At 36.6% G+C, this 15,381-nt stretch overlaps 1 protein-coding gene across 2 annotated transcripts in view; it reads right to left on the minus strand.

The window, feature by feature from the left end:
* Positions 1-15,381, minus strand: part of man1a2 (mannosidase, alpha, class 1A, member 2) — a 132,038-nt gene that overhangs the window by 34,340 nt on the left and 82,317 nt on the right. For both annotated transcript variants that reach the window (XM_017436035.3, XM_037976071.1), the window contains exon 7: positions 3,301-3,395. In XM_017436035.3, coding sequence (XP_017291524.1) covers positions 3,301-3,395 — 95 coding nt within the window. The remainder of the gene's footprint in view (positions 1-3,300; positions 3,396-15,381) is intronic.

Consider the following 15,381-nt stretch of genomic DNA (forward strand, 5'->3'; position numbering starts at 1 on the left):
TGCGGAAACGGTGACGTCACCCGCAGCGCGTTTGCTGAACAAACTCCGTCCCAAATATAAGTCATTGCTCCGTAAGCTACGTAAAAAAAAAAAAAAAAAAAAGGAAAACAAAAAAACATGAAATTATGACAATATGACAAAAAAGTTTTGAACTCTTAGTAAAGATTTTGCAAAGTTGAGAACATAAATAAAACATATGCTTTATAAAATAAAGTGTAAGAAAAAAACAGACCTGTTAGTCATCTTAGCATATATTTGTGTAGATAAGATTTGGCTATTTCCCTTTTTGTATGTAGACACCCAATTTCTCGTCATGGACCAATATAATTTGACATTTTTTTTAATACTTGACTCACACAATCCTTGTATATGGCAACTGTCATGTCAAAACAGTCGAAACTCACCAACATGGCCAACAACTATAGCCATGCTTGCGAGCAACACAACACTGTTAAATTGTCATTATTTAAATTTCAAATAAACAAAAAACAACATTATCACGTATTTTATAGGGCCAGAGAACCAAAAAAAGAGGCATTTTGTGATCATTGCTTAGCAGAATGCTGACATCACAGCCCCAAAAACACAATTTCTACAAGTAACAAGACATGAAGTGTATTGTTCTGACTTTGTCAAACATTTTCTGAATTAAAATTTACAGCTTTTGAGGACAACAATCAATTAACTCAAGGAGACTTTCTTGACAGTTCATTACATTGTATACAAATATGGGGACAAGCACGTGGTGTTGTCTCCAAGTGACCGTTGACCCCTGCTGTTTCTGGTCTGGATGTGAGCACAAACAAGGCATTAAAATGCTTTAACCAACTAAATCCTTGTAATTGTTTCAGAAGGCTTTTATTCATGTAAGAACACGTGTTGCTGCATGCTCTCTGGTGCTTGTTTGTCTGGTGGGATTAGGAGCTGAAACACAAATATTGATTTTCTGAGAAATGAAAAATTATCTTGATTAAAAAAAAGCCCTTTATTGTACGACTTATAGACTTCAACATTACCGGGATAAAAATTTCTCACAGACGATGGTGCTTGGCAACAAAAAAACTCTTACTTAAACTTAAAAAGTCTTGTTTTAATGTCCTGTCTGATCTCATGGAAAGGTAAACTGATTAAACAGAGGCCAGTTTGGAATAAAAGAGAAGGTATGCACACAGAGACTGATTGCTCCTGTCGTCAAAGTCCAACAAAATAAATAAGAAGATGTAGCGACAGCAGAGAGAGTGTTACAATAATGTAACACATCAGAGAAGCTCAGAGCAATGCTGGAAGCTGCACATTAACAGGGTGAACAGAGGTTTCTAAATGTACAATTTAATACTTTTCTACTGTCTCTTAAGGAACACAAAGACACCGTGATTGAAACCAACTCTTTCAGCTTGAAATTTGAGAGCAATTTGGAAATAAACAATGAAGAAAGTGTATAATATTCTGTGCACAGTTTGTACACACCCACGGAGCTCGATGAAGAGGTCTAATCAGGCAAAGTAAGTGAAAATGCCTGAGTGGGTGGATTGTAAATGTGTTGGAGCTTTTTTTAAACTGTGCCAGGGCAATCTGACATTTCTGCAGTTCACAGAACTCAAAACTATTTATTAATCAAATGTAACAACCATAAAGGCTTTAGGTTGAGTTTTACTAATATAAATTTCACACAACAACTGTTAGAAAGTCCCCAAACATTGATACAAAAAATGACAATGTTTGCCACTGGTAGGGTTGTGCAGTCTGAGTTTATAGGGTATACCAAGGTATCCAAAAACACCAAGAATATTCCTTTGAATACAGTCCTTAAAAAGTCAAATTTACTTCTAGTTGTGCACAAAGTTCTGTGCATGAAGGCTACACTTCCTGTAAAATCTTATTCTGCCTCCATTCCTGTTGTATAGTGGTAGTATTTTATTTGTAGCAATACCTACTGGTTAAGAGGAACGAAGCAAAGTGCATTTCAAAAGGAATAAACGGCATGTCTGCCATGTTGACGGCAGCTCGTTCATTTTATTACTATTGCATGAACTGTTCATTCTATAGCATCATAAAATGAGCTGAACATGTTGGTAATGAGAAAATTCTGACAAATGACTGCAAAGTGGTGGTCTGAGCTCAGCCGGCAGTGGATGCTGGAATGAACCAACAGGTAGAACAGCGTACGCCCTTTTAAATGGCAAACTCATACTTCGGTGGTCATCAAAAGAATTTGTGTCTAAATTGACATTTTCACAGCAGAATGCTGCAAATTTAATCTTGAAAGAGCATAATTCAAAAAGAAAGAAAAGTTAAATTCAATGTCTCACTGTCCTAAAACCAGCTGCAAGGAAAAAAAAAAAATCTATAAATAAAAATTAGAAAGGAGTTCTCTGATCTACCACAGACCACACAAAACTGGTCTCACTTATTTATCGATAAAATATCTCCCAACTGTTGTAAAACTAAACTGTGAAGGTTTAAACAGACACCTGTTAATACCTGACACCTGACAATAATAATAATACTAATAAAAAAAACTATTAAATGGCTTTATTATCATCTGTATTTACATTATGAGATACTGGCAGCCCCTGAGAGAAAGGATTTTGCAAATTAAGGAGTTCTCCAACTCTTTCACTGCTTTGGGTGTGAAAACATTTTAATAAAGCTCAAGCCTATATCTCCACTGGGCTGTCACTGCAGGTGACAAATTTTTAAACAAATTTGCACAGGAGTTTCCAAAATGCCTCGAAACGTTCACAAGGGTTCTGTTTCCTTGCTAGAGTCGCAGAGCCTCGCTCTTGTGTTACGTTCAAAGGTTTTGTGAGAAAATTTCTCTCAAAAAAGTCATAGTCAGTGCAGACGTCTAGTACCCGTCTTGAACACTTCCGAATTTCTCACCATTGTAAAGCACTAGAGCCTTATGCTTTTTGAATTGCAACCTATAATTATATTTTGCTGCTGCTGTATGAAAACTATGTATTTGTAACCTGACACTTTATGCATTGTTTGGAATTGCAAAATAAAATGTGCATTTAAGTTTTTGTGAAAAAGACTGTCTTTCATTATATTATATTATATTCATTTAATTATTTTTTCTCTGCAAGTACAAGCCAAGGATTTCTACTTTATTAAAAGCTTTTAAAGTTTATTAAAACTGTAGCAAATATTGGATGCATTAAAAAAAGTGTGGTGTCACACACTTTTTGCATATTTTCTCACAATTTTGCATCTTCAACAGTCGTATCAACTGAAGTTAACTTTTTGTAAGCATTTGAGTGTAGGTGATGGGGGGTTTCCACTCTCTGTGTCACTAACCTTTTAAGGTTGACCATGGCCCAGGGGATCCCAGTGGGGGTGTTAAAGGCAGGAATCAGTTTCTCAGCCAGCTGGACTGCCTTCACTTTGAACACCTGGAGGAAGAAAAGTGCATGGTTAACTTAGGGACGGGGTATATTTTTTTATCATGTTCTTCGGCCCATCAAAGTTTTAATTGTCGTTTTGCTCGTTATTCTCTTCAAAAATCTGACAAGTAAAAGAATAAAATACCTTCTGGCAACAAAAACAAAACAAAGCAGGAAGAAGGCAGAACAAAGTGAGACACCTGGAGACAGTTAACTGCTAAATAATGACCAAAAGTTGTCAGATTTATAAAGTAAATAAGCAACCTAGTATGTGCAAAAACATCTAGATACTGTGCTACAGTAAAAAAAAAAAAAAAAATCAGAAAGTTAGAGATGTCTAAGAAAACCTTGAATGTCAGATTACATCGAATGAACACAGAAGAACAAAGTTATATAGAGTTGAATTGATACAAGTGTCTGAACTTAAAAAAAGACTAATGAAGAGAGATGCGCTTGTGTTTGTTTTGAGATCATGACTTTTTGAATCTGTCAGACAGAAGAAGGTTCAAAAACAAATCTGCAGCGGGCGGCCTCTTCTCTCAGCAAGCCTATCAAACAGAGCTCCAAAATAATGTTATTCACTCCCTCCAGGGTTTTGTGGACTTTTTTGTTTTTGCACAAAATGTCGGATTTTGCAGCAGGTTTCGCAGAAATTAGCAATCAAAGTTGCAGTCCTTTCCAGAATTTACTAAACTTACCAAACGACTGAAGAAAACAAAGCTGTTTCGATGCCAAGGTCCAAAAACAATGAGTAAACTCAGTGAATCTAAATAAGATGAATTAAAGGGTTTGTGTGAACCAGCAGGTGATTTTTATGTCTCTGTTGCACATATATTTTATATTTTTATTTTTATGTCTCTGTTGCACATATATTTTATATTTTTATTTTTATGTCTTTGTTGCACATATATGTTGTCAGCTCTTAATAACATAATAAACTTATATCGCTCTTGCAGCCTGTCTCTGATTTAAGATGACACCTCCTTCCACCGAAAAATGCTATTTTCTCCATTTTAGGGAGGAACTCGCCCCCCGCTGTCCAACATTACTTTTTGCATGGTCAGCGCCCAGCTGACCAAAAAGGAACATCCCAACTATTGTCTGCCGTATTTTAAAGTAAAAAGTCTGTACCGTATTTTCCGCACTGGACTATAAGGCGCATCATTGTGCACCTCCCAATTTTTGTAACTTCGCATGGACCGCGCACCACGCTCCATTCAAAATGGACAATTTCGGTGCTCTAGTGGAGCTGGTTCGCCTGTATCTGCATTTATATGTTCCCACTATGAGAGATCACAAAGATAATCAAAACTCACTGAAGAATACTGCACCGACGAAGGTGTCAAGTATAAACGCTCAGGTCTGCGTGCCGTGCGTGGAGCCGTGTGTGACACGACAAAGCGCGACTAAAACTGAGCCTTAATGCTGCAAGCGGTGCGGCTTTGTAGTTTACCATAGTCGTACTAAAACATTACGACTTCTTACATGAATAAAGGCGCTCCAAAATATAAAGTGCAATGTCATTTTTTGAGAAAATTGAGGGCTTTTAAGTGCACCTTATAGTCCGGAAAATACGGTATAGTGATTTTCTACCAGCTACACTGTCAAACAATGATTTCTTTTCCCGTTTAATAAATTGTTGTTCTTGGCAGAAAACAGTTTTTTTTTCCCTATTATCACATAACATTTCAGGAATTTGATTTGCACAGATTTCAGCTGCATTATTTGATGACAAATGTCATTTTTTGGGGGATGGACCTGTTTTTGTCTAGTAGGCTTGGAATTCAGGAGGTTAAAATAGGCAGGGAGCAAAGGTGATTGGTCAAATAGAAGAAGAGTTGCAGTAAATGGTCAAAATAGCAAGACTGAGCAAATCTGCATGAATAGTTGCAATCGTTCCTTGTGGGACTGGTTATTCTGACGCTGAATAAACTGGATACCAGCATATGTTAAAATCTAATAATGTAGCCTTAGATGGTTAAGTTGAGCAGACAAAAAACTGATGAAGTTTTAACAAATTTACATCAAATTTTACAAAATTAAAATAACTATATATATATATATATATATATATATATATATATATATATATATATATCAAGTTCCATTAAAACACTCAAATGGTCAAATTTCAGTTTTGCAAGACATTTTTGGCCTACAGAAACCAGTTGTGAGGACAATGCACAAAGACGGAATTATCTTACAGACAGGAATCAGGCAGAGGAGTGCCACAGAGTAAAGCACTTCCACACTGTGCAGCCGGAGGCTGATTCATCAACACAATCTCTCAGAGCTGAGCAGCTTTATGGAGACCAGATCTATGGAAAATTCCTGCAGTCTCCCAAAGTAAGAGGGAGAAATAACACACGCTGCTGTTTGCAGAATTCTTAAACAGCCAGTGAGACATTGAGGAGAGGACTTGGAGGTCAAACTGTGGAGTTAAACAACAAATAACTGGAGGGAAGTGGGAGGAGGGAGAGAGACAACAATGCTGTCAAACAGATGTACAGATAAGCCTGCATATCAACACAATATGAATTGGATAAATGGGAAAGGAGAAATTTACTCGGAAAGTTGGGAGAGGATCAGGAAGAGGGAGATGATGAGAGTAAAACAAAGTCACTGAGGTTTTACAGGACGGGTATCTCAAGATTGATATAAGACCAACATTTTCTATATGCCACTCATTACGCAAACATGGACCAGGAAGAAAGTCAAGTGCACGTTTGTTGTGGATTTGGTTTAGATTTTACATGAAGACGAAGAAAACAGCCTTCCAGGCTGGTCTGCCTTGTTGTTGAGTTTAATGACTGTAAAAGTGTAGAAAAATTTGTTCATGTTTGTAGGCATATAAGTAGATGTTTGTTTATCCATACCTTTCACTCAATGGTCACACTAAATATAATGTTTTAAAGGGAACTGTAGCCATTTTCTTATTACACCAAAGATGACTGACTGGTTCATGAAAAAATGCATATCATTAGTTTTCACATTTCACACAGAAAGTCTATCACTTAGTTTATATGAGACAGGAACATCTGCAGATGGTAAAAACAACTTCCTTTTCTTCATAAACACAATCTGTCTACCAATCTGGGTTTCCTGCATGCATGCATTCAAGTTTTATGCCTTCTTAAATACAAATCAACAGCCCTGGATTAAAGGGGAGTTGGATTGGTTTCCTAAAGTCCAGTGGAGTGTTCTGACACATTTTTGTTTTGAGAGTGTATACTTTCCCAGACTCAAACATTTTAGATTTTCCATGGAGTTTCAAACTACTTTGACATCAAAACATTAAAATATTTACTGTAAATGTTTGTAGAATGATGGAATTTTATTATTTGAATGCATTAAACATAATTAAAAAAAAAACAAATTGTAAAAAGATGGACAGCAGGAAACATTTTTGACAAACAAAACTTTTGTTTGTGTTTTACTAATTGGTTTATGACCTTTATTACATAATGAAATTTTCTTCAATATAAAATATTTACTTTGTAAAGCTACTGTTCCATTTATGGTGAAAAAAAAGTGCCATATGTTTTAGGACTGGATCAACTTGTTACTTGCATATACATTATATCCTAATATTCTTCAGTTTTACAACCACATACTATACAAGACGCTACAACTGGGAGTAACTTGCGTTTTACAGTCTTACTCAAACTGTTGTCAACATATGAAGGAACCTTGGACTGAAGTGAAAACAAGGAATGGGCATTTTAAGCAAAAAAGAATATTACTCAAATATAAAGAAAAATATTTGATTATTCTTGATTATCATGTTACTTGTGTATCAATGGGATCACAGAGCTTTTCTACACAGTTGACATGAAACAACCAGGAAAGACTTTAAGCTTGCTTTGACTTACAATGCTTTAAATCATATCTTCCTCTGCTTCTTTTCTCTGCTGTCACGGTTAGTAAAATGTAGTTAAATAAAATGTGTGCCCGCTTCTAGATGGGCGGGGTGATCACCTGCAACCTGTATTCATCATGTAGTTCAATGATTCATCCAAAACGTCTGTACCAAGACAGTTTGGTACAAATACATACACTATCACACCCCTAGAAAACACTAAAAAACGCCGCAGGAATTCTGCCATACAAGTCTTCACAAAGTACAAAAAACATAAGAATAAGGGGTTGAAAATATAGTCAATTTTCCTTAGTATTTGTAAGAAATTTATGTACTCTGATACAATACACACAAGCTGTGTTTTGGCATATCATTTAGTTCCAACAGTTTAGTAAAACCAGACCAAAAATTGTGATTATCAGACAAACTGACCTGTTTACATGTTGGAGGAGTAGAAATGAGCTACCTCATGTTAACTCAAATAAACCTGCTGATTAAAGCAGGTTAGCTGTATTCATAAATCTCTTTATAAAAAGGACATTAACAGCTAATGCATTAACATTTCGTTTCACAGTGTTCAACGGTAAAACCCTGAATATTAGCACAGATCTATAAATACTTCCCATCTTAAGACCACCATCTACATGTGCTGCCTCGTGAACTCATGTCAGGGTCTGTACTCATGTCTGATCATCATCATCATCATCATAAAATCCTCCATCTATTTGTGACCTCCCTGCTGGCTGCATCGAGGCCCTTAAAGTTTTATTGGTGGTACTGCGGCTGCTACTGCTGGTGTCATCAAGCAAGAACGGGGTCCAAACGACCCATCAGAAGCCACTGCCAGCCGCCTTCACAGATAAAACTATATAGTTTATGATAATCATCATCCACTGCTTTCATGGAAGGAAAAGGATGTCCTCAGGGAAATGCAACCACATACAAGAGAATGTAAACTTCACATATAGATAGAGGGATTGGGTTTAATCAGTGCTTGTGTATTTTCCTTAACTTGTTTATTTTTTTTAAGGAGAACTACAGTTAAAACAAGGGTTGACTTCCTCTTAAGCTATTTGGATGAAACTTGCAGTTTTTTGGAAAATTCTCTTCAGTAAAAGTTATTGTTTGTGACTGCATTTGTTTCTCTAAAATATAGTTTGTAAAGAAAAAAAGAAACAGAAAATTTGTGAAAATTCCATAAAATCATAAATTTGATTTATGGATGTAAACTTGGGCTCTTTTTTAAAGTTCAAACCAAAATTCAAACCAATAAAATAAAGGAGAGAGCAAAAGTATTTGAAGAAGCTAAATTAAAGGCAAGAGAAAAATAGTTAGAAATTTGGTTTCATGCTTTGTTAAATCTGACATTCTGGTCGTACAACTAATTATTTCACAGAATTAATTGAAATGCCTCAAGGCTAAGAAGAGCTCTGTCATTAAATTTGACTGCACATCCTCATTTCGCAAGTCTTTATTATGGATGAATGTTACTCATGCTCACAACCTGCTTTATCCAACCAATAATTACTGAATCGTAAAAAAGCACCACCGGTAAACTATTAACAAAACACAGCAATGTTTGCGTCCTTTACCTCCTTGACACTTCTAATCACTGCAACAGAATTACTCCAAGGTTTCTGCACACCTGTTCTGTTGACATATTTACTGCTGTAGGGGGACACGATTAGGTTACTGAAAGTTGTGAGATAAAAACCTTTGGGGAGGGCAAGCCCAGACAGTTTGTTGTCATTTTCTAACTTGCTTCCATTATTCTCCCTCCAGGGCTGACAGAATGAGCGTTCAGCCATTTTAAATGCATTACATCGCACTTAAAAATCGATCACTGAAGAATGTTCAGTGAACACAAACACAAATGAATACAGATTTGAAACACACAAGCAGAAAATGGGCTGAGGGTGAGCATAAATGATACTAGTTTATTTGCTGCTAAATTCAGCTCATTACAAATATATCAGTGATGGAGTTATGACATTTAATAATAATACATTACAGAACTAAAGTTTGGGTATATGTTGCAATTCTTTTGGAAAAAAAAGAGGTAATTATTACTTTATAAGGTGGCAGATGTTTGATATATTATATTTAACTTTGGTGTGTTGTAAAAATCAAATGAAAACTAGATTTTTAAAACCTCCACCAAGGCCATAACATCATAAAAAAATAGTCATCAAAATCTGTTTATTCGTTTTTAAGTATTCTTGCTTGCAGATGAACAAATAAACCAACACCACTGAAAACATAATTTCCTTGGCAGAGGTAAAATTAACCAAACAGTCTTGCTTATTCACAAGCAGCTCAAATAGATTAATTTTATGAGTTTATATAGCTTCAGGGTTCGTAGATTGTTAATAGGACAGATCAGAATTCATATTTTCATTGGATAAATACATCATCACAATCACATCATCGTCCAGTCACTACAGTGGCAGTTCATTCGCAACGTCCATCTATTGTAGAAAAAGTGAAATTTAAACCCAAACCTAAGCAAAGCTTTAACAATGGGATCACCTGTGACTAATCTTTGACCCTGTGACTTTGAAATCAATAGGGATCATTCTTGACGCACGAGGTGTCCAGCTGTGCAGTACGACATATCTACGTTACACAGTTGCAGAGTGATTTTGCTAATAGATGGACAGACAAACCAACCAACCACTACTACTAAAAACACAACTTCCTTGGCAAAGGGAACTAAAAAGTTGCGCATACATTTGTATTTATTCTATTTGCTTTGAACTCCTAACACTTACCTTCAGAAGCCACATAATTTGCTCAATATGATGCCCTTGTGGGCAATCTAAATGTCAGATGATCTCAATATTCAATTAACCCAAATTCAACACCCATAAGTAATCAGGTGTCTCTTGTTTACCACCAAACAAGAGACACCATGAAGACCAAGGAGCTCTCCACATAGATCAGAGACAAAGCTGTGGAGAAGAACATATCAGGGTTTTGAATTATAAAAAATAAAAATAAAAATCCCAAACCTGGAAATTCTTAGTAACGTGGAAGAAGATGCTGTAGACAGATGAGACTAAAACTGATAGTTTTGTCCAACAGCATATATGGTACAAATCTGAGAACACAATCCCACTATGAAGCATGGTGGTGGCAGCATTGTGCTGTAGATATGTTTTGCCATCAGCAGGGACTAAAAAAAATGGTGTGAGTTGAAGGAAAGAAGGATAGGGCAAAATAAAGAAAAGATCTTCAGGGAAACCGGTTTGAGTCTCCCAGAGATGAGACAGAGCTTTAACTTTCAGCAAGACAATGAGCCTAAACACAATGCTGAAGCAACACTCCGGTGGTTTAAGGATAAACCGTCAATGTCCTGAAATACCACACTCAAATGACCAGATTTTAGTCCTACTAAAAATCTGAGGTTTGATTTAAAGGCTGCTGTACACAAGCTGCTCCAACATGAAGAAGTTGGAGCATGAAGATTAGACAAAAAAAATCCAGTGGCTACATATACCTGAAGAGACCTGATGCTGGCTCGACAAAGTATTGACTTATGGGGGTGACTTATGCAAACTTATGGATTTGTCTCCATAATGAAATGTATTTTTCGCATCTTTCAAGTGGTAGTTATGTTGGGTAAATTAAAAGACAGATCCACTGAAAATACATTTTAAATTTCAGTTTGTAAGCCAACAAATGGAGAATGCCAATACCTTTGCAACCCAGAGTATAAAGACAACACTGAAACAAAATGTTGGGACAAATGCAAAGAGCTGAAAGGATGTTTCGAGTAGTGTCAGGAAATCTGCCAGCTTACAGAAAAATACCAGGACAAGGATCTGCTGCATGTCATACAAGTTTTCTCTACTTACAAAAAAAAAAAAAAAAGATCAAAACACCACACAGGAGTTATCTCACTGAGGCACACCCACATTCAGTCTATGACTCAGAGCCTGATCCCAAGCACTGATGAAGCACTGATGAAATTATACCCTAAAGATGTCAGGTATGCAGATTGACCTGATATCCAAACTAAAAGTGCCTTTTTGAATGCATGTGTATTTAGAATTTCTTCTTCTGATTTATTATGTATCTTCTAGATAAAATCTCAGTAAAGTGTTCAATTTTTCTTTGAGGGAAATATCTGCTCTTTTTCTACACTTTATACGTAAATTTTTTTTACCTTTATGACAATAACTGTTCATTGAGAGGGACTGACCACCTTACACAACAGATCAAAAATATTATGTAATAATATTTATAGCAACTAATAGCAACTATGCTAATGCTAATTTAGCTATAGTTGCATCGAGTTCAACTATGCTAATGCTAATTCAACTATAGTTTAAGCTAATTCAAGTATGCTATTGCTAATTCAGATATAGTTTTAGCTATTATACCCTGCTAATGCTAATTTTGGCTGTTTCTTACTCCTTAAAGTGTCTATAACCTTCCATTCAGTCATGTGTGGACATATTGAGCTGAAATTTGATGTGGTAGCAGCTGAGACAGAGCTCCATCGCTTGCTGAATGCAAAATTTTAAAAACCAAGATGGCTGCCAAAGCTAATGGGGTTTAAAATCAGAGCAGAATTGTGCATGCTCTAACTCAGCAACCGCGTACCGTAGGAAGGTCAAACTTCACAGTTAAAACGCCCATGGGTCAAGGATCAGCCCTAGGGATTTCAATGTCAAAGGTCAAGGTCACAGGTGAAAGAAGGCTCTAACTATGCAACCATGTACAGTAGGATGGTCAAACTTCACAGCTAGAACCCTAATGGGTCAAGGATCAGCCCTATGGATTTCATGGTCAAAGGTCAAGGTCACATGGTAAAGAAGGCTTCACCTCTGCAACCGTGTACAGTACGAAGGCCAAACCTCACAGCTGGACACTTCATAGGTCAAGGATCAACTCTATGGGCTTTAAGGTCACAATGTTTTTTCAGGCTAATTTCAGCTTTTTTTTATTTTTGGTTGTTTCTGCTTCTTTCAGCTAATTTCAACTTTGTTCTTGTCATTTTCAGCTTCTTTCAACTCATTTCAGCTTTTCAACTAATTTCTGCTTCTTTCAGCTTTTGTTCTTCTACTTTATGCAAATCTTCTCTTCAAATAAGCTTCTATGTTTCACTTTCTGCTTCTTCATTGAACTTTAATAATCTTTCAACTACTAATGAATAAAACTTTAGCTGTTTACATTCAACTCAACAGTTCAGAACATCTTCAGCAGCTTTCAGCCAAATCATTCAGCAAAAATAGCATCCACACTGCATTTTCACAGGAAATGCAATTTCTTTAGTTTTCTTTGAGATGCAATGAGCCATGCCCATTTTATAGGGTGTGGCCTATACCATGTGATTCAGTACGGTGCAGAGATTGCAGAGATGTATGACCTTAAATCGTGCAACTTACAGTTTAGAAGTTACTTAACAAAATACAAAAACCCCAATAATAGTGACCCTATGGGTGGATATATCTGATTATTTTTGTGAGCAGCATATGCAAGCTCTAGTTACCACCATGTAAATATAATCTTAAAACTCTTTGTTGTTTGGGCTGCAGTATAAGGAAAAAAAAAAGAAAATATTAATAATAAAACAAATAAAACAGAACACTTTCAGTAGGATTCAATGCTCTGCTGGATGAACCGGGCTTTGCAGCTGTGTTCCCTTGCCTCGCAGGCTTGGACCCCTAAACATACCCTTAGTAAGTAGAGTTAGAATCTCTCCTTAAGTACTTAGGTTACTTAAAAGACTTAATAAGATCTAAAAAAAATTTCTCTGCAAAAACCAGTCTGCTCATCCACACAAAGCACTGCATACAGACACACTGTACAAAAGCTGACTCAGTCTCTGGTGGAAGCAGTGGACCACTGTTGACATGTAATCGAGCCTCCTAAAAGGATTAAGGGGAGACTGTGAAATGTGCTGAATGTGCCTGGTTGGTAGGAAGGGCCTCAAGGGCCAGCAGGCGAGACAGGATTAAGTCACTTGATACATGTGTATGTGTGTGTGTTTGATTACTGTGTCATTTTCATACTTTGTTCTGCCACTTAACCATCGACTGATCCATTTACTCTTCATTGTGTAGCATTCAGTGGCCTAGCATCAAAAGGCAAGATGAGGTGCACAGATGAGCTGCCATGTAGAAAACTCAAAGGCCATCATCAAATTAGCTGTGAGCTCTTCATTTGCTGATATTAAAATGTATAAACTGGCTGCTGACAGATTTGATAACCACTTATTATTGAGATTTAATAGAAATGGCGCACTAATCCAATGAAAAGTTAGATTTGGACATGGCTTCTGCTACTGATGGCCCACCTGATTAATTTAAACTATCTTTATTGTTCTGTGCATTCACTCTCCAGACCATTTAATTGTTTTAGAAAGGAAGAGAAACTATAGCAAACTACTGTTTTTATTTCTTCATCTGTTAAAATCATTTTTTTGTTCCATGTTGACATACTTTTAGTAAATCAGAATGAAAGGCAGCATCACCAAAAAGTAAAGTAAATCCTATATTGAAATCCTGATTTATAAGTAGTTTTTCTTAGAGACTGAGTGTGTTTTCGCACAAGTACAAATCTTATATAAGATGAGGACTTGTGTTTCTTCACTTTTTTTTTTAAGAAGAGGATTCTTTGTTTCATTTTCTACACCACTGTCTTCTTTCCCTCATTAACTTGAAGCGTCTCATCCTCAGTCTTCTTAATTTTCTCATATTCACTGCATGGTCTATTTCCCAGCATTCTTCCACTTGTCATCCCACCAACATTTAACACACTTGCACTTCAGCAGTCTGTTTTTCTCTGGCTTGTATGAGCACAGTAAGGCATTTGTTCGCAGAAGAAAAAGCATCAAGCTAAAATGAAACTAAAGTTTTGCTGCTGTTTGTTACGGCAACTTGGCTTTTTGGTTTTGCTTGTTCTTTTATGTTCGTCTCTGCCCGGCAGCTGGTATAGCAGTTACTGAGCATGTCACCACAGTAGTGTCTGCAATAGGAAAAAGGTTTCCTGAAGAGGTTAGACAACTGAAAATTAACAAGAGAGGTGGCCTCAATAAGTGCGTCACTTTTAGGTCCCCTTCACACTGCATGATGACACCGCTACAATATAAAGAAAAAAATCAAATTAGCCTGACCATGTATGGTCTTTACTGGGTTTTGGTGAGTCACATATTAGGAATGCAGTTGATTCCCTATTACGTGTGATAGGTCCACAGTGGTTTGGGCATGAACAAAACTTCTGTAATGAGGTTGTGTTGGATTAACATCATGTAGTGACGCATGCTGGTAGTTAGTGCTGATGATAGATATCATGGGGACGATAGAAAAGTGTCTATCGTGCTACTTGTCTTCTATCGTCTCTATCGTTTGTAACATAATTTTATCAATTATTTATGCAAATATCTCATAAAGTAGGCTACGACGAATGTCTTAGTGTTGTCCCTTTGTATACACTCAGTTTATATAAGTAAAATGCTTATTATAATAACACAGCTTCTTATATAAATAAGAAGCTCCGTATTGTGGTTTTACGACATGATGCTGCTTTACGTTATTTGACTCACATGTGGGTTTGCGACATGCTTTACCGCATTTAACTCATGAGTGCTGAAAGATGGAGACGCATGAAGTATCATACCCGGGATCGAAACAAGTGGAGACAGCTACACAGGCAGCTCAAGAAGGATTTTTACCAAAACGAGGGGTATGTCTGTGATTTGGTTACATTTTGAGTTCAAGAAATCTGACACGGAGCAGAAAACAGTCATTTGCAAACTCTGCTACAAGAATGTTTCCTCGTCCGACACCAACACAACAAACCTCTTCTATCACTTGATATTATAATGATATAACTATGTCTTATTTTTAAGAGAATAACTGAAAACGTACTTAATTGTGGTATATCATGATATATATCGTTATCATGATAAAAGTTTTTTAAAAACCAACGATCAGGCCCGAAACCTGGGAGTAGTGATGGACTCTGACCTGAACCTTTAGAGCCACATTAAGACAGTCACAAAGTCGGCCTTCTATCACCTGAAGAACATCTCCAGGATTAGAGGACTTATGTCTCAGCACGATCTAGAGAAACTCATCCATGCGTTTGTCTTTAGCCGCATTGATTACTGCAACAGCGTCTTCACAG

Source organism: Kryptolebias marmoratus, linkage group LG6 (genome assembly GCF_001649575.2).
Source record: "Kryptolebias marmoratus isolate JLee-2015 linkage group LG6, ASM164957v2, whole genome shotgun sequence".
Taxonomy (NCBI): domain Eukaryota; kingdom Metazoa; phylum Chordata; class Actinopteri; order Cyprinodontiformes; family Rivulidae; genus Kryptolebias; species Kryptolebias marmoratus.